The 22,088-nt window shown below is 46.6% G+C and overlaps 1 protein-coding gene across 5 annotated transcripts in view; it reads right to left on the bottom strand.

Moving 5' to 3' along the window:
- Window positions 1-22,088, bottom strand: part of AMPD2 (adenosine monophosphate deaminase 2) — a 177,442-nt gene that overhangs the window by 123,567 nt on the left and 31,787 nt on the right. For 2 of the 5 annotated variants that reach the window (XM_056557879.1, XM_056557883.1), the window contains exons 2-3: window positions 1,790-1,917; window positions 627-757 (exon numbers count right to left, since the gene is read on the bottom strand). In XM_056557879.1, coding sequence (XP_056413854.1) covers window positions 627-757; window positions 1,790-1,917 — 259 coding nt within the window. Of the gene's footprint in view, window positions 1-626; window positions 758-1,789; window positions 1,918-12,222; window positions 12,334-12,575; window positions 12,769-22,088 lie in introns of those variants that run through there. The other 3 variants (XM_056557880.1, XM_056557881.1, XM_056557884.1) reach the window with 3 other exon arrangements.

The following is a 22,088-nucleotide window of genomic DNA, read 5'->3' as shown; positions in this document are numbered from 1 at the left end:
AAAACTAAAGTGCAAAAATGAAAAATTGCCAAAGAGGGAAGGGGCTAAGGGGTTAAACACTGTTATACAGGCTGTGCACTCACTACCTTAAAGCACTTATGTGAGATACCGTATATCCAGTTTTAGTTATCCTCTATATTTGGTCTTTTCTATAGTATTTGGGCTTTTTAATATATTCTCTTTATGCCTAAATTGATTCCTACTATTACTTAAATAAGGTATAGCTCCAAATATTTAGCTCAGGTATTTTAACTTTATGTATTCCAGGAAAAAACATTAACTGGCACCAGAAAGTTAAACAGATATGTAAATTACTTCTATTTAAAAATCTTAATCCTTTCAGTACTTATCAGCTGCTGAAGTTGAGTCGCTAATTTCTGTCTGACAACAGTGCTCCCTGCTGACACCTCTGTCAGTCTCAGGAATTTACCAGAGTAGCAGCAAATCCGCACCTGATAAGTACTGGAAGGATTAAGATTTTTTAATAGAAGTAATTTACAAATCTGTTTAACTTTCTAGAGCCAGTTGATATGAAAAAAAACTTTTTTTCATGGAATATTCATGGTCTGTACCTTATAGATTTCTTATAGTTTACTTTTTAACTTTTTCCACGTGTGTTCCCTTACTTGATATCTTGACTTATCTGACGTTCTAGTCGTTGTCTCCTTTCCTCAAGCTTCTCAATGGGGCTTTCCTCTGGAAATTCATATGGAGCAGAACGCATTTCACTGTCAGCAAGGGAACGACTGAACAGTTCCTGTAGGAGAGATAAAATACCAGTTTATATATAAAAAATGTAAAACAATAAATGAGGATATTAAAGGCCTTACCTTATTAAGGCAGCCCTAGTCCCGATATGAGCCTGAACACATAATTACTTTGTGGTTCCAGTTCCAGACTCAGGCCATATTCTTAAATAGCAATTTGGAAAGTATATGGTCCAAATTATGGTCAGAATCTTTAGTGAAAATGCGGAGTGCAACTGATACAGAGAAAAACTATAATGAAAAGATTTTCAACACTTTCTGGGGGAGATGTATCAAAACCTGTGCCTCTGCAAAATGATAGAAGTAATTGGATTGGTTGCTATGGGCAACTGGGACACTTTTCCTCTGCACTGGTTTTGATAACTCTCCCCCTCTGTGTTTTGTATTCACTACTGGTTTTGGTAAAAATACTGACCAAAATAAGGCTCAAAATACTGTGTGTGCAGCCTTAAATCGTCTTTGTATTGCATGGGTGGCTATCCATGTAAATAACCACCATATAATACTAGAAAGAAATGTCTGGCTTTTGGAAAGGGGATTACATGTCTGATCGCGGGGAGGGGGGTCCAGCCGCAGGGACCCCCCGTGATCTCCAGGCTGGCGCTGCGACGTTACAGTCGTGGAAGCCTGGGGCTTCCATGATTGTGACATCACACCACACCTCCACCATTCATGTCTATGGGAGGGGGCATGACGACTAGCGCACAGCCGTCACGCCTCCTACCATCGACATGAATGGAGGGGGCATGGCAGTTTTGTTCGCCAGTCATTCAGAGCGGAGTTCGCTTCGTGCACCGAATGACTGTGGTGCCGCTGCAGAGATCGCGGGGGTCTGGCCGCTGTGGACCCCCTGCAATCTCTGCAGTGGCACCCCTGTCCTTTGGATAGGGTATAACATATCTAGCTATGGAGTACCCCTTTAAGAGACCCTGGTGATCAGTTGAACGCCTCTGAAGGCCATATTCTGGATAGGTTGTTTCTGATGAGAATGCTCCTTTTAAGACATGAGAGATTTTTATTACCTCTGCTATTTCTTTGTATTTTCCCTCCATGGATGTTCTTAATTCTCGACTCAACTGCTTTAGACTATGAGGTGTGCCAGAGAAAGATTTGGCCGACTGCAACAAGTGAAGTGGAGAGCCCCGAAAATCTGAAAGAAAGATAAGAATCATTTGGCCCATCTAGTCTGCCCAATATCCTAAATACTATGAATAGTCCCAGGCCCTATCATTAAAAAGAATTATATCCTTATGTCTATCCCATGCATGCTTAATCCCTTAATGACACGGACGTATATTTACGTCTGTGGCTGGCTCCCGATCTGTGAAGCGCGTATCCCACGGCTTATACCGGACATCGCCGATCGGGCTGATGTCCGGTACTAACATTTTAGATGCCGCAATCAATGTTGATTGCAGCATCTAAAACATGAGAATACACTGCCGGTTAGCTCAGCGGAGCTGTTCGGAGTCCTGAACAGCTGAGAGGACAGCGGGAGGTGTCTTACCTTCTTCCCGGCGTTTAATTGCTCCAAGCCTGAAATCCAGGCTTGAGCAATGAAGTGCAGAAAATAATGATCAATGCATTCCTATGGCAAGGCATTGAACAGTGCCTGCAATCAATATATGCAATGTTACAGCCCCTAGAGGGGGCTATAACACTGCATAAAAAAGATAAATAAAAAACTTAATAAATGTGATTTAACCCCTTCCCTAACAAAAATCTGAATCACTCCCCTTTTCCCATAAAAAAAAAAGTGTGTAAATAAAAATAAAAACAAACATATGTAGTATCGCCACGTGCGCAAATGTCCGAACCATAAAAATATATTGTTAATTAAACCGCACGGTCAATGGCGTACGCCAAAAAATTCCAAAGTCCAAAATAGCGTATTTTTGGTCACTTATTATACCATAAAAAAAAAAAGAATAGAAAGCCATCAAAAAAATTGTACCGATTAAAATTTCAGATCACGGCGGAAGAAATGAGCAAAAAATGTTGGTGCAAAATTGAAGGGGTCATGATTTTTAAAATGTAAGGAGTAAAAAACGAAAGTTCAAAAACCGAAAAACGCTTGGTCCTTAAGGTGTTAAAGGGGTACTCCACTGGAAAACATTTTATTTTTTATTTTATTTTTTTTAAATCAACTGGTGCCAGAAAATTAAACAGATTTGTAAATTACTTCTATTTAAAAATCTTAACCATTCCTGTACCTATCAGCTGTTGCATACTACAGAAGAAGTCCTTTTCTTTTTGAATTTCCTTTTTGCCTGACCACAGTGCTCTCTGCTGACACCTTTGTCGATTTTAGGAACTGTCCAGAGTACAGCAAATGCCCCTATCCTGCTCCGGACAGTTCCTAAATGGACAGAGGTGTCAGCAGAGAGCACTGTGGTCAGACAGAAAGGAAATTCAAAAAGAAAATAACTTCCTGTGGAGCATACAGCAGCTGATAAGTCTTGGAAAGATTAGGATTTTTAAACAGAAGTAATTTACAAATCTGTTTAACTTTCTGGCACCAGTTGATTTAAATGTTTTTTTTTCCAGAGGAATACCCCTTTAAGCTTCTTCACTGTATTGGCAGGTACCACTTCTGCAGGAAGGCTATTCCATGCATTTACTACTCTCTCAGTAACTTACCGTATATACTCGAGTATAAGCGGAGTTTTTCAGCACGATTTTTCGTGCTTAAAACACCCCCCTCGGCTTATACTCGAGTGAACTCTCGACCCACAGTGGTCTTCAACCTGCGGACCTCCAGAGGTTTCAAAACTACAACTCCCAGCAAGCCCGGGCAGCCATCGGCTGTCCGGGCTTGCTGGGAGTTGTAGTTTTGAAACCTCCGGAGGTCCGCAGGTTGAAGACCACTGCGGCCTTCGACATCATCCAGCCCCCTCTCACCCCCCTTTAGTTCTGTACAGTACTCACCTCCGCTCGGCGCTGGTCCGGTGCTGCAGGACTGTCCGGAGAGGAGGTGGTCCGGTGGGATAGTGGTTCCTGGCTGCTATCTTCACCGGGGAGGCCTCTTCTAAGCGCTTCGGGCCCGGCCCCAGAATAGTCACGTTGCCTTGACAACGACGCAGAGGTACGTTCATTGCCAACGTACTTCTGCGTCATTGTCAAGGCAACGCCTCTATTCCGGGCCGGAAGCGCGGAGAAGAGGCGCCCCCAGTGAAGATAGCAGCCAGGAACCACTATCCCACCGGACCACCTCCTCTCCGGACAGCCCTGCAGCACCGGACCAGCGCCGAGCGGAGGTGAGTACTGTACAGAACTAAAGGGGGTGAGAGGAGGCTGGAGGATGTCGAAGGCCGCAGTGGTCTTCAACCTGCGGACCTCCGGAGGTTTCAAAACTACAACTCCCAGCAAGCCCGGACAGCCGATGGCTGCCCGGGCTTGCTGGGAGTTGTAGTTTTGAAACCTCTGGAGGTCCGCAGGTTGAAGACCACTGAGGGCGGATGATGACAAGGGGATGATGAAGGGGGGGTGTGGGATGATGACAAGAGGATTATGAAGGGGGGGTGTGGGATGATGAAGGGGGGTGGGGATGATGACAAGGGGATGATGAAGGGGGGGGTGTGGGATGATGACAAGAGGATGATGAAGGGGGGGTGTGGGATGATGAAGGGGGGTGGGGATGATGACAAGGGATGATGAAGGGGGGTGTGTGGGATGATTACAAGGGGATGATGAAGGGGGGTGGGGATGATGACAAGGGGATGATGAAGGGGGGATGTGTGGGATGATGACAAGGGGATGATGACAGGTGATGATGATGATGAGGATGTTAATGACGGGTCTGGATGATGACGGGGGGATGATGTATTTCCCACCCTAGGCTTATACTCGAGTCAATAACTTTTCCTGGGATTTTGGGTTGAAATTAGGGGTCTCGGCTTATACTCGGGTCGGCTTATACTCGAGTATATACGGTAATCATTCCTGATATTGCTGCATAAACCTTTACCCCGCTAATATAAAACTAAGACCTCTTGTGGTGGTTTTTCTTCTTTTAAATATAATCTGCTTTACCGTGTTGCTACCCCTTATGCATTTAAAAGTTTCTATTATATACCCTTGTCTCGTCTTTCTTCCAAGCTATACATATAATTTAAGAGTGTACCCCAGTGATCACAACTTTTGATGTGTCTCACATGTCTGATATGGAAGAAGTTGTATGTGTTACGCCGAGCGCTCCGGGTCCCCGCTCCTCCCCGGAGCGCTCGCTACACTCCTCTCACTGCAGCGCTCCGGTCGGTTCCACGGACCCGGGGCGCTGCGATACCGCCTCTGGCCGGGTTGCGATTCGCGATGCGGGTAGCGCCCGCTCGCGATGCGCACCCCGGCTCCCGTACCTGACTCGCTCTCCGTCAGTTCTGTCCCGGCGCGCGCGGCCCCGCTCCCTAGGGCGCGCGCGCGCCGGGTCTTTGCGATTTAAAGGGCCACTGCGCCGCTGATTGGCGCAGTGGTTCCAATTAGTGTTTACACCTGTGCACTTCCCTATATCACCTCACTTCCCCTTCACTCCCTCGCCGGATCTTGTTGCCTTAGTGCCAGTGAAAGCGTTTCCTTGTGTGTTCCTAGCCTGTGTTCCAGACCTCCTGCCGTTGCCCCTGACTACGATCCTTGCTGCCTGCCCCGACCTTCTGCTACGTCCGACCTTGCTTCTGTCTACTCCCTTGTACCGCGCCTATCTTCAGCAGCCAGAGAGGTTGAGCCGTTGCTAGGGGATACGACCTGGTCACTACCGCCGCAGCAAGACCATCCCGCTTTGCGGCGGGCTCTGGTGAAAACCAGTAGTGACTTAGAACCGATCCTCTAGCACGGTCCACGCCAATCCCTCTCTGGCACAGAGGATCCACTACCTGCCAGCCGGCATCGTGACAGTAGATCCGGCCATGGATCCCGCTGAAGTTCCTCTGCCAGTTGTCGCTGACCTCACCACGGTGGTCGCCCAGCAGTCACAACAGATAGCGCAACAAGGCCAACAGCTGTCTCAACTGACTGTTATGCTACAACAGTTACTACCACAGCTCCAGCAATCATCTCCTCCGCCAGCTCCTGTACCTCCTCCGCAGCGAGTGGCCGCTTCTGGACTACGACTATCCTTGCCGGATAAATTTGATGGGGACTCTAAGTTTTGCCGTGGCTTCCTTTCCCAATGTTCATTACACTTGGAGATGATGTCGGACCAGTTCCCCACTGAAAGGTCTAAGGTGGCTTTCGTAGTCAGCCTGCTGTCTGGAAAAGCCCTGGCTTGGGCCACGCCGCTCTGGGACCGCAATGACCCCGTCACTGCCTCTGTACACTCCTTCTTCTCGGAAATTCGAAGTGTCTTTGAGGAACCTGCCCGAGCCTCTTCTGCTGAGACTGCCCTGTTGAACCTGGTCCAGGGTAATTCTTCCGTTGGCGAGTATGCCGTACAATTCCGTACACTTGCTTCTGAATTATCCTGGAACAATGAGGCCCTCTGCGCGACCTTTAAAAAAGGCCTATCCAGCAACATTAAAGATGTTCTGGCCGCACGAGAAATGCCTGCTAATCTTCATGAACTTATTCACCTAGCCACTCGCATTGACATGCGTTTTTCCGAAAGGCGTCAGGAGCTCCGCCAAGATATGGACTCTGTTCGCACGAGGCGTTTCTTCTCCTCGGCTCCTCTCTCCTCTGGTTCCCTGCAATCTGTTCCTGTGCCTCCCGCCGTGGAGGCTATGCAGGTCGACCGGTCTCGCCTGACATCTCAAGAGAGGACACGACGCCGCATGGAGAACCTCTGCCTGTACTGTGCTAGTACCGAACACTTCCTGAGGGATTGTCCTATCCGCCCTCCCCGCCTGGAAAAACGTACGCTGACTCCGCACAAAGGTGAGACAATCCTTGATCTCTACTCTGCTTCTCCACGTCTTACTGTGCCTGTGCGGATGTCTGCCTCTGCCTTCTCCTTCTCTTCTGTGGCCTTATTGGACTCTGGATCTGCAGGAAATTTTATTTTGGCCTCGCTCGTCAACAGGTTCAACATCCCAGTGACCAGTCTCACCAGACCCCTTTACATCAATTGTATAAACAATGAAAGATTGGACTGTTCCATACGTTTCCGCACGGAGCCCCTTCTAATGAGCATCGGATCTCATCAAGAGAGGATTGAACTTTTGGTCCTCCCCAATTGCTCCTCGGAAATTCTCCTTGGACTTCCCTGGCTTCAACTTCATTCCCCAACCCTGGATTGGTCCACTGGGGAGATCAAGAGTTGGGGGCCCTCTTGTTCCAAGGACTGTCTAAAACCGGTTCCCAGTAACCCTTGCCGTGACTCTGTGCTTCCTCCAGTAACCGGTCTCCCTAAGGCCTATATGGACTTCGCGGATGTTTTCTGCAAAAAACAAGCGGAGACTCTACCTCCTCACAGGCCTTATGATTGTCCTATCGACCTCCTCCCGGGCACTACTCCACCCCGGGGCAGAATTTATCCTCTCTCTGCCCCAGAGACTCTTGCCATGTCTGAATACGTCCAGGAGAATCTAAAAAAGGGCTTTATCCGTAAATCCTCCTCTCCTGCCGGAGCCGGATTTTTCTTTGTGTCCAAAAAAGATGGCTCTCTACGTCCTTGCATTGACTACCGCGGACTTAATAAAATCACGGTTAAGAACCGCTACCCCTTACCCCTCATCTCTGAACTCTTTGATCGCCTCCAAGGTGCCCACATCTTTACTAAATTGGACTTAAGAGGCGCCTATAACCTCATCCGCATCAGAGAGGGGGATGAGTGGAAAACAGCATTTAACACCAGAGATGGACACTTTGAGTATCTGGTCATGCCCTTTGGCCTGTGCAACGCCCCTGCTGTCTTCCAAGACTTTGTTAATGAAATTTTTCGTGATCTGTTATACTCCTGTGTTGTTGTATATCTTGATGATATCCTAATTTTTTCGGCCAATCTAGAAGAACACCGCCAGCATGTCCGTATGGTTCTTCAGAGACTTCGTGACAATCAACTCTATGCTAAAATTGAGAAATGTCTGTTTGAGTGCCAATCTCTTCCTTTTCTAGGATACTTGGTATCTGGCCAGGGACTACAAATGGACCCAGATAAACTTTCTGCCGTCTTAGATTGGCCACGCCCCTCCGGACTCCGTGCCATCCAACGTTTTTTGGGGTTCGCCAATTATTACAGGCAATTTATTCCACATTTTTCTACCATTGTGGCTCCTATTGTGGCTTTAACCAAAAAAAATGCCGATCCCAAGTCTTGGCCTCCTCAAGCGGAAGACGCCTTTAAACGACTCAAGTCTGCCTTCTCTTCGGCTCCCGTGCTCTCCAGACCTGACCCATCTAAACCCTTCCTATTGGAGGTTGATGCCTCCTCAGTGGGAGCTGGAGCTGTCCTTCTACAAAAAAACTCTTCCGGGCATGCTGTTACTTGTGGTTTTTTTTCTAGGACCTTCTCTCCGGCGGAGAGGAACTACTCCATCGGGGATCGAGAGCTTCTAGCCATTAAATTAGCACTTGAGGAATGGAGACATCTGCTGGAGGGATCAAGATTCCCAGTTATTATTTACACCGATCACAAGAACCTCTCCTACCTCCAGTCTGCCCAACGGCTGAATCCTCGTCAGGCCAGGTGGTCTCTGTTCTTTGCCCGATTTAATTTTGAAATTCACTTTCGGCCTGCTGATAAGAACATTAGGGCCGATGCTCTCTCTCGTTCCTCGGATGCTTCTGAAATTGAACTCTCTCCTCAACACATCATTCCTCCTGACTGCCTGATTTCCACTTCTCTAGCCTCCATCAGGCAAACTCCTCCAGGAAAGACCTTTGTTTCTCCACGCCAACGTCTCGGAATCCTCAAATGGGGTCACTCCTCCCATCTCGCAGGTCATGCGGGCATCAAGAAATCTGTGCAACTCATCTCTCGCTTCTATTGGTGGCCGACTCTAGAGACTGATGTGGTGGACTTTGTGCGAGCCTGCACTATCTGTGCCCGGGATAAGACTCCTCGCCAGAAGCCCGCTGGTTTTCTTCTTCCTCTGCCTTTCCCCGAACAACCTTGGTCTCTGATTGGTATGGATTTTATTACTGACTTACCCCCATCCCATGGCAACACTGTTATTTGGGTGGTCGTTGATCGATTCTCCAAAATGGCACATTTCATCCCTCTTCCTGGTCTTCCTTCAGCGCCTCAGTTGGCTAAACAATTTTTTGTACACATTTTTCGTCTTCACGGGTTGCCTACGCAGATCGTCTCGGATAGAGGCGTCCAATTTGTGTCTAAATTCTGGAGGGCTCTCTGTAAACAACTCAAGATTAAATTAAATTTTTCTTCTGCATACCATCCTCAATCCAATGGACAAGTAGAAAGAATTAACCAGATCTTGGGTGACTATTTACGACATTTTGTTTCCTCCCGCCAGGATGACTGGGCAGATCTTCTACCTTGGGCCGAATTCTCGTATAATTTCAGAATCTCTGAATCTTCCTCCAAATCCCCGTTTTTCGTGGTGTACGGCCGTCACCCTCTTCCCCCCCTCCCTACCCCCTTGCCCTCTGGTCTGCCCGCTGTGGATGAAATTTCTCGTGATCTCTCCATCATATGGAGAGAGACCCAAAATTCTCTCTTACAGGCTTCTTCACGCATGAAGAGATTCGCGGATAAGAAAAGAAGAGCTCCTCCCATTTTTTCCCCTGGAGACAAGGTATGGCTCTCCGCCAAATATGTCCGCTTCCGTGTCCCTAGCTATAAGTTGGGACCACGCTATCTTGGTCCTTTTAAGGTTTTGCGCCAGATTAATCCTGTCTCTTACAAACTTCTTCTTCCTCCTTCTCTTCGTATTCCTAATGCCTTTCATGTTTCTCTTCTTAAACCACTTATCATTAACCGTTTCTCTCCCAAATCTGTTCCCCCCACTCCTGTCTCCGGCTCCTCGGACATCTTCTCCGTTAAAGAAATTTTAGCATCTAAAAAGGTCAGAGGGAAAACCTTCTTTTTAGTGGATTGGGAGGGTTGTGGTCCAGAAGAGAGGTCCTGGGAACCTGAGGACAATATCCTGGACAAAAGTCTGGTCCTCAGGTTCTCAGGCTCCAAGAAGAGGGGGAGACCCAAGGGGGGGGGTACTGTTACGCCGAGCGCTCCGGGTCCCCGCTCCTCCCCGGAGCGCTCGCTACACTCCTCTCACTGCAGCGCTCCGGTCGGTTCCACGGACCCGGGGCGCTGCGATACCGCCTCTGGCCGGGTTGCGATTCGCGATGCGGGTAGCGCCCGCTCGCGATGCGCACCCCGGCTCCCGTACCTGACTCGCTCTCCGTCAGTTCTGTCCCGGCGCGCGCGGCCCCGCTCCCTAGGGCGCGCGCGCGCCGGGTCTTTGCGATTTAAAGGGCCACTGCGCCGCTGATTGGCGCAGTGGTTCCAATTAGTGTTTACACCTGTGCACTTCCCTATATCACCTCACTTCCCCTTCACTCCCTCGCCGGATCTTGTTGCCTTAGTGCCAGTGAAAGCGTTTCCTTGTGTGTTCCTAGCCTGTGTTCCAGACCTCCTGCCGTTGCCCCTGACTACGATCCTTGCTGCCTGCCCCGACCTTCTGCTACGTCCGACCTTGCTTCTGTCTACTCCCTTGTACCGCGCCTATCTTCAGCAGCCAGAGAGGTTGAGCCGTTGCTAGGGGATACGACCTGGTCACTACCGCCGCAGCAAGACCATCCCGCTTTGCGGCGGGCTCTGGTGAAAACCAGTAGTGACTTAGAACCGATCCTCTAGCACGGTCCACGCCAATCCCTCTCTGGCACAGAGGATCCACTACCTGCCAGCCGGCATCGTGACAGTATGAAGGTACACTTTAATACAACATGCCAGATAATATCTTTATGTGATTTTAATGATATCGACTTTGTGAATAATAATGTAAAATTTCTCTGCAGCTTGCCTGGCAGATGTTATACTGAGCATGATGCAGGTTACTAGAACTCAACTACTCCCTGAAAACATCTGAATGGATCACTCCTGGTCTAAAGGACTCAATAACAGTGCTACTTTTTGCTTACACAGCTTTAGCATATTCTGAAGGTCTGTATTGAGTGTACCACTATTCACATTAGTCTTTGTTAAAGGAAAATGCAATTCCATAGCATAAAAATATAGGTTAACCCAGAGTGAATCTCCATGGTCTATGATTGACTGTAGTCTGTGGTCCATCAACATAAAAAATATTCTGTCCATTTGTTACCAAAAGTAAATTGCAATTTAAGTTTTCAGACTTGTCTTTAGTAAGTAAAACTGATGCCAAAGTCCGCAATTCATTTGCTACTCAGTCCTTACAACATCAACAGGTAGCAAACCTGCAAGTTTAGTCCAGTTAATTCTGCTGCTCTGTACAAGAGGAATTTCCGTGCCATATGTTTCCGTGCCATATGTTTCCGTTCCTCTTTCATTCTTTCTGCGGACTCTGCCAGCGCCTGCAGTTTGCGGAATGTCAACATGGAGATTTTCCATGCGGACATTTTGTTGTGTGACCATAGCCTTACACTTCATGGGTCGGGTGCAGAGTGCTCTTCTCTGCTGCGCTAGTCTACTTTCCACCTGCTGTCCACAACACATTCACTAGTCGTATAGCAACGTCACTTACCCCTGTGGGCTATTCATTAACCAGAGAAGACATGCGACATACATGTACGTTGCTGTGCCCTGGGTAAAGTGATCACTGCATCTAAAGTATTAATGGGGGCTTTGAGAGACTCATCGGAACACCCGCAGTGGGATAGCAGTGGTCTGATGAGTCAAGATGGAGACCGAAGGTCTCCTCACCTCCTCTGTGCCACTCTTCCTGGATTAATTTGTATGGTCGGCAGACGCAGACTATACAAGTGGATTGCAGATTTCACTGATCGGTGCTATGCAAATGCATACCACTGAACAGTAATAACAATCAAAAGATTGCAATAAATAGTTCCTTATGGAGACTAAAAAAATTTGAAAAAAGTAAAAAGAAAAATGGGAAAGTTCAGAATAGGTGCCGGAATAGGTGATACTAAGGAAGAACGTGCACCTCTTTGATAAATATGGGAGAAATACACATGAAGTACATCCAGGCAAACTAAGGTGAACAGAACTTGGATTACACAGACAATGATAAAATCCCTCCTATGTACAGACTCAAAGATGAGAGCTACAAATGCTGAAAACTGTGGGATCAGCGTATCTGGATGTGATAACACAATGGCTCTAGGGTTTTGTGCTTTATATTGGTGTTACCATCCAGGGACAGGCACCATTATAACTTTTCATTGAGGAGTAGAATATCATCCAACCACACACGACTACAGATCATCCTCAGTATAGAAACCAATGTACCATCAGCACAGCGCCCCCACACGGTAGTGACTATGGATAATAAAAGATAAGGTGATAGTGCCTGTGTATCTGCCATCCCCGGCCCTCACACTCCTCCTCAGCCCCGGTGCAGTGTACCTATTGCTGCCGGTTCTCTGCTGTGCCCAGGCTGCCCCGTACAGCTGGCAGGGGCCCGAGTCTTCTTACGTCACTTACATCCTGTTTACCTTATCAGTAGGTTTGTGGCTACCTGCGATACTTCTAGTCCCGGTACAGACAGCAGTGCGGTACCTTATAGCGCTACCCGCCCCCTCCCCCGAACACTGCGTCTTTACTAATGTCCATTCCCTTTCTGCCCCATCACACTTCTCCACTATACCACAACTATCTGTACCCCCCGTCCACTTTCTCCAGCTCTCCTAAGCTTTCATCTGTCCCGTCACCTCCTCTTCACCCCTAAGCCCCATCTTTCCCCAGTGCTAAAAACTGACCGTCCAGCTGTTCCAGAACTGCTGCGTAGTGCCGGCTGCCTCCCCCTCTGCTCTGTAGGTCTGTGGAACTGTCCAAGCCGCAGTCGCAAAGGAGCAAGAGAAATAAGCGTCTACGGCTGTACCAAGTGATGAGTCAGAGGGGGGGACCTGCATAACCGAAGATCAGCTGCAGGGCTGCTGTGTGAGGGAGGAAGGGGGAGCTGTCACGCGGAAAGGGACAGTTCAGAGAATGGCCATCTGAGTGGTGCGAGAGGGGATTAGAGCGTCAGTTACCGGGGAAGTGAGGGGAGAGACGTGTCAGTCAGAGGGCTCTTGTGAGGAGACACAGCCACCCATTGTGTTACACGGTGAGGAGGCTAGAAAGAAGAGGACTGTGCTGTGCCTGTCAGAAGGAGGGCTGCTTATATAAGACAGCAGAAGGTCAGCGGACTGCAGGAGACCGATAACACAAATAATAAGATGGGACAAGGCTCAGGCCAGCACATGACACCCGCCTCACACCACTGGCTGGCTTCTCTCACATCTAGGGAGTCTGCTCATATTCACATGGGACGGCTTTTCTGCAGTTCTACCACAGATCTGTACAAAATCTACGGTAAACTGCAGTGTCCGCAAGTGGATAAGATGTTACTGAATCTCACCCACATCCTGTGAACATGTCTTCACCTTTATCGCTCCCATTCACCTAACATACTCTTGGCAGGACCACCAGCTAATATGGAGGACTGGAGGAATCAGGCCTATTCACCTCATCCAGCAAAACGTTACTGTGACAACCCCACAATTCACTCCCATGTACTCTATCAGTCACTAATATCCCTCCCATTCACCTAACATACTCTTGGCAGGACCACAGCTAATATGGAGGACTGGAGGAATCAGGCCTATTCACCTAATCCAGCAAAACGTTACTGTGACGACCCCACAATTCACTCCCATGTACTCTATCAGTCACTAATATCCCTCCCATTCACCTAACATACTCTTGGCAGGACCACAGCTAATATGGAGGACTGGAGGAATCAGGCCTATTCACCTAATCCAGCAAAACGTTACTGTGACGACCCCACAATTCACTCCCATGTACTCTATCAGTCACTAATATCCCTCCCATTCACCTAACATACTCTTGGCAGGACCACAGCTAATATGGAGGACTGGAGGAATCAGGCCTATTCACCTAATCCAGCAAAACGTTACTGTGACGACCCCACAATTCACTCCCATGTACTCTATCAGTCACTAATATCCCTCCCATTCACCTAACATACTCTTGGCAGGACCACCAGCTAATATGGAGGACTGGAGGAATCAGGCCTATTCACCTCATCCAGCAAAACGTTACTGTGACGACCCCACAATTCACTCCCATGTACTCTATCAGTCACTAATATCGCTCCCATTCACCTAACATACTCTTGGCAGGACCACAGCTAATATGGAGGACTGGAGGAATCAGGCCTATTCACCTAATCCAGCAAAACGTTACTGTGAGGACCCCACAATTCACTCCCATGTACCCTATCAGTCACTAATATCGCTCCCATTCACCTAACATACTCTTGGCAGGACCACAGCTAATATGGAGGACTGGAGGAATGGCATCAGGCCTATTCACCTCATCCAGCAAAACGTTACTGTGACGACCCCACAATTCACTCCCATGTACTCTATCAGTCACTAATATCGCTCCCATTCACCTAACATACTCTTGGCAGGACCACAGCTAATATGAAGGACTGGAGGAATCAGGCCTATTCACCTAATCCAGCAAAACGTTACTGTGACGACCCCACAATTCACTCCCATGTACTCTATTAGTCACTAATATCGCTCCCATTCACCTAACATACTCTTGGCAGGACCACAGCTAATATGGAGGACTGGAGGAATGGCATCAGGCCTATTCACCTCATCCAGCAAAACGTTACTGTGACGACCCCACAATTCACTCCCATGTACTCTATCAGTCACTAATATCGCTCCCATTCACCTAACATACTCTTGGCAGGACCACAGCTAATATGAAGGACTGGAGGAATCAGGCCTATTCACCTCATCCAGCAAAACGTTACTGTGACGACCCCACAATTCACTCCCATATACTCTATCAGTGACTAAAACCGCTCTATCGCTGAACACATTGCAGGACCCTGAAAAATGCTGAGGAAATGGACCAATATCTATGGGGATATCTATGCCCATAGCAACTAATCAGATCGCTGCTTTTATTTTTGAAAAGGCCTCTGAAAAAAAAGTAAGTGATCTGATTGGTTGCTATGGGCAACTGGTCAACTTTTCCTCTGCACAAGTCTCCCCAATAGTAACTAATAGACTGCCTTCGGTCTGTTAAAGCCTCACTGTCATTACCATAAACCACTTGTTGTCCAGTCCAAAACTTAGACTGCACGGGGTGAAATACGTGGTAGCATGCTTCACGTCCGGGCTGGGTGAAATACATGATAGCGGGCTTCACGTCCGGGCTGGGTGAAATACGTGGTAGCATGCTTCACGTCCAGGCTGGGTGAAATATGTGGTAGCATGCTTCACGTCCGGGCTGGGTGAAATACGTGGTAGCATGCTTCACGTCCGGGCTGGGTGAAATACGTGGTAGCATGCTTCACGTCCGGGCTGGGTGAAATACTTGATAGCGTGCTTCACGTCCGGGCTGGGTGAAATACGTGGTAGCATGCTTCACGTCCGGGCTGGGTGAAATACTTGATAGCATGCTTCACGTCCGGGCTGGGTGAAATACTTGATAGCGTGCTTGGCGTCCGGGCTGGGTGAAATACGTGGTAGCATGCTTCACGTCCGGGCTGGGTGAAATACTTGATAGCATGCTTCACGTCCGGGCTGGGTGAAATACGTGATAGCGTGCTTCACGTCCGGGCTGGGTGTAATATACGTGGTAGCATGCTTCACGTCCGGGCTGGGTTAAATATGTGGTAGCATGCTTCACGTCCGGGCTGGGTGAAATACGTGGTAGCATGCTTCGCGTCCGGGCTGGGTGAAATACATGATAGCGTGCTTCACGTCCGGGCTGGGTGAAATACGTGATAGCGTGCTTCACGTCTGGGCTGGGTGAAATACGTGGTAGCTTGCTTCACGTCCGGGCTGGGTGAAATACGTGGTAGCATGCTTCACACCAGGCTGGGTGAAATACGTGGTAGCATGCTTCACGCCCGGGCTGGGTGAAATACGTGGTAGCATGCTTCACGTCCGGGCTGGGTGAAATACGTGGTAGCATGCTTCACGCCCAGGCTGGGTGAAATACGTGGTAGCATGCTTCACATCCGGGCTGGGTGAAATACGTGGTAGCATGCTTCACGTCCGGGCTGGGTGAAATACATGGTAGCATGCTTCACGTCCGGGCTGGCTGCCAGATCTAACTCATTCACTCTAACACTATAATGAAGTAAATGAGTTGGAATGAGCAGCCAGCCAGGCACAGCGATCCAAACGCCTGACATGTCTAGACTACATGGCAAAAGTTTATGTTCATGACAGTCAGGCTAGTCAGTTTTTGGAACACTACCACTGCAGTTTTTGAGCCAAAGTCAGAAGTGGATCCATAAGGGAGGAGAAGTGTAAGTCCTTCCTATATATGTCCTATTCCTTTTGAATACATTTCTGGCTTTGGCTCAAAAACTGCACTGGCAGCATTCCAAAAACTGCCAGAAAAAAACAAGTGGAAACTTAGTCTAACGTTTTAAATTCAATCGGTCCATAGCGGAATACTTTTTTGCGATATCCTGACTAGTGTTGGGCACGAATATTCGCATTTCTTATTTTTATCGTGAATATTGCGAATATATTCGAATATTCGCTTTTTTCACATATGCGCATATGTGAATATTCGCATATTCCTTCTTTTCACTAGTGGGCCAACCACTTGTCAGAGGTTATCAACAACATCAACAGAGGTTGTCAGAGGTTATCAACAACATCCCTAGCAACTAGGGGTGTGAATCGCCAAGAATTTGGCGATACGATTGGAATCGCGATACCAGTGTGGCGATTCGATATATCCCGATATATCGCGATACCGTCTAGGTGACGATACATAACGATATATCCCGATACATCGCCAACCTGGGAGCATTCATAGATCCCAATAGACGATCTAGTAGTCCAACGCGCACTTTTCTCATTTTATCCCGTCCGGGCTGCAAAATAAAAGAAAACACACTTTCTCTTACCTGCCAACGAGCCCCCGGAGCTCTGGTACACTCCGGTACATGTGTTCGGTCCCCGGGCTGTATTCTTCTTACTTCCTGTTAGCCCGGCACGTCACATGGAGCTTCAGCCTATTACCAGCAGAGGTGGGACATCGCTGCGGCCGGTGATAGGCTAACAGGAAGTAAGAAGAATACAGCCCGGGGACCGAACACTTGTACCGGAGCTCCGGGGGCTCGTTGGCAGGTAAGAGAAAGTGCGTTTTCTTTTATTTTGCAGCCTGGACAGGATAAAACGAGAAAAGTGCGCACCAGAGTACTCCTTTAATAGCCAGCTGCGGCGATCGCCACATGCTGGCTATTAGCGGCTGCCCCCGGCTACTGAGAACAGCCGGGGGCTGCAGAGTATGGAGCGGGCACTAATCCGGAGCCCGCTCCATACACAATGCAGAGCACCGCATGCTGGATACTAGCGGCGGTGATGCATCAGCGGCCCCCGGCTACTGAAATCAGCCGGGGGTCGCAGAGTATGGAGCGGGCACGAGTCGGAGCCCGCTCCATACACCCAGAGCGCCGCCGCATCAGATCCGGCCTGCCAGGCTCCACAAATGTGGAACTTGTATCTCCTGATGCCCGGGACATGCTGTTCCGGGCGTCAGGAGATACAAATTCCACATCCCTAAAAGAATCGATTCAAAAATATTTTGAATCGATTCAGTATCGCCAAATGAAAAAATCGCGATAATGGCGCAAATCGATTTTTTTCTTACATCCCTACTAGCAACTAATAGTAAAGTTGTCCACCCCCTCACTGTTGTCTTCCTTGAATATGCGAATATAACGAATTTGCGAAATTCGCGAATATAGGACGAATATTCATCTATATATTCGCGAAATATCCCGAATTCGAATACGGGCAATGCCGCTCATCACTAATCCTGACATATACCTTGAAATGCGATGTGTATGAGGCCTCAGCTGAACAAGCAGACACGCAGATCTGCTGGATGGAAAAAAAAAACTGTATTGTCAGGTTCATATATTGGAAGAGAGGAAAACCTGTGCAGAGGAAAAGTGGACCAGTTGCTCATAGCAACCAATCAGATTGCTTCTTTTAATGTTCAGACCTTTTTTCAAAAATTAAATTGATTGGTTGTGTTGGGCAACTAGTTCACTTTTCTTCTGCATCTGGCTCACAAATGGACAACTCTTCATATATCCTATTAACCCCTTTTCATTTTTGCACCTTCATTTTTCTTCCTCGCCTTCTAATAATGATAATGGTTTAAATTTTCCACCTAGAGACCCACATGAGGGCTTGTTTTTGTGTCAACGAATGTACTTTGGAATAAAAATCACTAATTTTACCATCAAATCTACGGTAAAACAAAAAGAAAATATTTGTGGGGAAAAATAATGTCATTTGGCAACTTTTGGAGGCTTCCATTTCTATTTTTGTACGAAAATAAGTATGCTTAACATTGTCTTCTTCTGTCCCCTTTAAACCTTTAAGGACATGCGCCGTAAATTTATGGAGCTGCATAGCACATCTTAGCGCACAGTACTGTACATTTACGGCGCGGCTGTGATACAAGCGCAGGAGATGCGCTCGCTTCATTCGCGGCGGGTGTCAACAGCCGCGGACCCGCCGGTAATGGCGGACATCAGCGATCACGCTGATGTCTGCCATTAACCCCTCAGGTGCCGTGATCAATACAGATCACGGCATCTGTGGCAGTGCAGTACTTATAATGGCTGATTTGATCACCCGCGGCGATCAGCCAAGATGGCAGACGGAGGTCCCCTCACCTGCCTCAGTCCGTCTCCCAAGGTCTTCTGCACTGATCTGCCTTCCAGCAGACCAGAGCAGAAGATCGCCGATAATACTTATCTTTGCTATGCCCTATGCATAGCACTGAACAGTATTACCCATTAAATGATTGCTATAAATAGTCCCCTATGGGGACTCAAAAAGTGTAAAATAAATGTAAAAAAAAGTTTTCAAAAAAGTTACTAAAATTTGAAAAATCCCCTCCCCCAATAAAGTTTTTAATCACCCTTTTTCCCCATATTAATACATAAAAGCGTAAAAAGGACAAATAATAAACATATTTGGTATCGTTGCGTGCGTAAATGTCCAAACTATAAAAATATAATTTTAATAATCCCCTACAGCGAACGGCGTAAACGTAAAAAAAGTAAAAAATTTTTTGTCACTTCAAACTGCAAAAAAATATAATAAAAAGCAATCAAAAAGTCACATATACACAAATCTGGTACCAAAACAAACTACAGATCATGGCGCAAAAAAAAAAGCCCTCACAAATCTCTGAATACGGTAAAATAAGAAAGTTAGAGGTGGTTAAAATAGGACAATTTTAAACATACTGATTTTGTACAAAAAAAAGTTTGAGATTTTTTAAAAGCAGTACAATAATAGAAATGTATGTAACCAGGGGCATCATTTTAATCGTATTGACCCAGAGAATTAGGAAAACATGTATTTTTTACCGTAAAGTATACAGCACGAAAAGGAAGCCCTCCAAATTTGCAAAATTATGATTTTGGTTTAAATTTCCTTACATAAATTTTTTTTGGGGGGGTTTACCATACATTTAAGGGTAAAATAAGGGATGTCATTACAAAGTACAACTGGTCACGCAAAAAACAAGCCCTCATATGGATGTGTGAATGGAAATATAAAAGAGTTATGAATTTTAGAAGGTGAGGAGGAAAAAACAAAAAGGCAAAAATAAAATTGGCTGCGTCCTTAAGGTGAAAATGGGCTGAGTCCTTAAGGGGTTAAGGCTCCTTTTACACTGCTATTTGTGCCGGGCAGTGTGATGTCCGATAGAAGATAGTGGGGGGGAAATTTGTGCTTGTGACGTCTTTTTCTCCCACTATCTTCCGGTGAAATAACAGCAGCAATAATGGTCGTCAGAGAATCCTATTCAAGTGAATGGGATCCTCTTTGCCCGTTATGCCTTCCGTTACAAAAACGGACATGGATAATAATGGATTTAAGGGTCTATTCACACATACAGTATTCTGCACAGATTTGATGCCCAGAATTCAAGTCATTCAGTTTACATTGAAATCTGCAGCAGAAAATCCTGAGCATCAAATCTGCGCAGAATATTGTATGTGTAAATAGACCCGCAAAGTGAAAAAAAGAGACCTTAACGTCCTTTGTAACAGAGCCTTTCACATCGTTTGAACGTAGCCAACTCTTTTTTTATTTTTTTCATATCCAAGGCTATATTATGGCTAATTTTTTGCTTTGTGATCAGTATTTTTTTGTTACAATTTTTTTTTTACATTTACGCCATTGACTGTGCAGTTTAATTAATGTTATATTTTAATAGTTCAGGCATTTAAGTAAGCAGCAACGTCACATGAGTTTATGTTTATTTTTATTTACATTATTTTATTTTATACGTCCTGTGTCTTTCCCCTATCCACAGGATCCATCTCCTGAACGGGGCCCCCGCATTAGCGCTCATCGAGAGCACTAATGCGCGTAGCTTCAACCTAGAGAGGTCGACGGTACGCCCTCCACATACAGTTTTATGGGAGAGGTAGGGAGACACGAACGCTGCCTCCCCAACTCTCCCATAGAACTACATGGAGGAGGCGTGTCGGCCACAACGCTGCGACCGGCACGCCTCCTGCATGGGAGAGCCGCGGCCCTGTGCAGGAGATCGTGGGGATCCCAGCGGATAGGGGATCAATTGTTTTCAGCCACAGATGACCTTTAAGGTACACTGCTTCACATGTGCGCATTCTGCAGATTTCCCGCAACTGGTTCTGCTACTTGTTGACTTTAGAATCTGCAGCAAAATATGCACGCATGAATGAACCCTTAAAGCATACAGTGTCCTAGAGGATGTCCCCCAGTCAGGACTTCCCTACCTCAGCTACAACAAAGAGACATATGCTTTAAACATATCAGCATAGAAAAGATATTGGGGAAGATTTATCATTGCCTTCCTGACATTTTATTGGCTAAAATTGGTCGCAATTTCTAAATATGCAGCTTACAAAAGTGACTGTGAGATGAAGGGCTTCATTTATTAACATAAAAAAAATGTTAAAAACATAAAAAAAAAAAAAAATATTTAAAAAAGCAAATTCATACCACTTCTGCTTTGCCTTAAAAAATGACAACTTAGAGCAAGTTTTGAGGGGATTTTTCATTTGTGCAAAATTTATCAAAGTTTTGGCTTATGTGCGCCAAAGTTATCAAAACATTTCCAGTGTTGAGGTTAAAGTTATCAAAATGGCACACATAAGCCAAAAACACAGCAAAAAATATATAAAATAAAAGCTGTAAAGTGGCTGCACACAGACACATATTAATAAATCTCCCCCATTGTTCTGAAATATGTACAGAATGTCATCACTGGTGCGGATCAGACCACTGGGACCCCCGACATTGCCGAAAACTGGACATAATTGTCCCCGAAATGAATGGTGAGCACTGCGCCTGTGCAACCATTACTCCATTTATTCTCTGGGGGGGGACATTTATCATTGTTTGCTTTGGTAAGCAAGTTCTGAAGGCATTTTTTTTTCGCTTTAGTTTTGCTTATGTGCTACATATTTATCATACTATCACGGGGGTTGATAAATTTGGATAACATAAGCAAAACAAAAAAGTCGCAGCTTGAGACTTTTGTGAGAATTTTTTGCGACTTAAATTTGCTGACCTACAGGAGTTTTGGACTCCAGGGCAGTCCTGAAGCAGACTTAATGTTTGGCATCCTCACAGAGAATGAATGGAGCACTGGCCACATACGCGTGGTTTATTCCGTTTAATTATGTTCCCAGAGCTGGAAATCCATAAAAACATTGCAGATTAAGTCCGGTAGTTTGAACCAAGCTCACGAGCTGAGAACGCTTCATACCCGGTGGGTTCCAGTTGCAATCAGCAGCAGGGACCAACGGTTAATGCCGGATATCAATGCCCGGCATTAACCATTTAGACGCGTCTAAATGCGGGATCTAACGGTGCCCGTTAGTTCAGGGAGTTGATCGGGACATCGGCGGCATAATCGTGGGTCCTGATCAGCTGAGTGGCTGGTGGGAGGGCCCTTACCTGCCTCCTCGCGTCCGATCAGTGCTCTGATGTCCCAGCCAGCCACGGCAGGCTAGAGCAGCAGAGTACCAATAACACTGATCAATGTTAAACCAAAGGTCAGCATTGAACAGTGTATGCAATCACAAAATTGCATGTTATAGCCCCCTTTGGGGACAAAAAAAATTAAAATAAAAAGTAAAAAATTTAAAGAAAAAGAGTTAATAAAAGTGAATCACCCCCAAAATTTTTAATAAAATA

The sequence above is a fragment of the Hyla sarda genome, chromosome 2, assembly GCF_029499605.1.
Source record: "Hyla sarda isolate aHylSar1 chromosome 2, aHylSar1.hap1, whole genome shotgun sequence".
In the NCBI taxonomy this organism is placed as follows: Eukaryota; Metazoa; Chordata; class Amphibia; order Anura; family Hylidae; genus Hyla; species Hyla sarda.
This window is presented reverse-complemented; position numbering and strand designations above follow the sequence as displayed.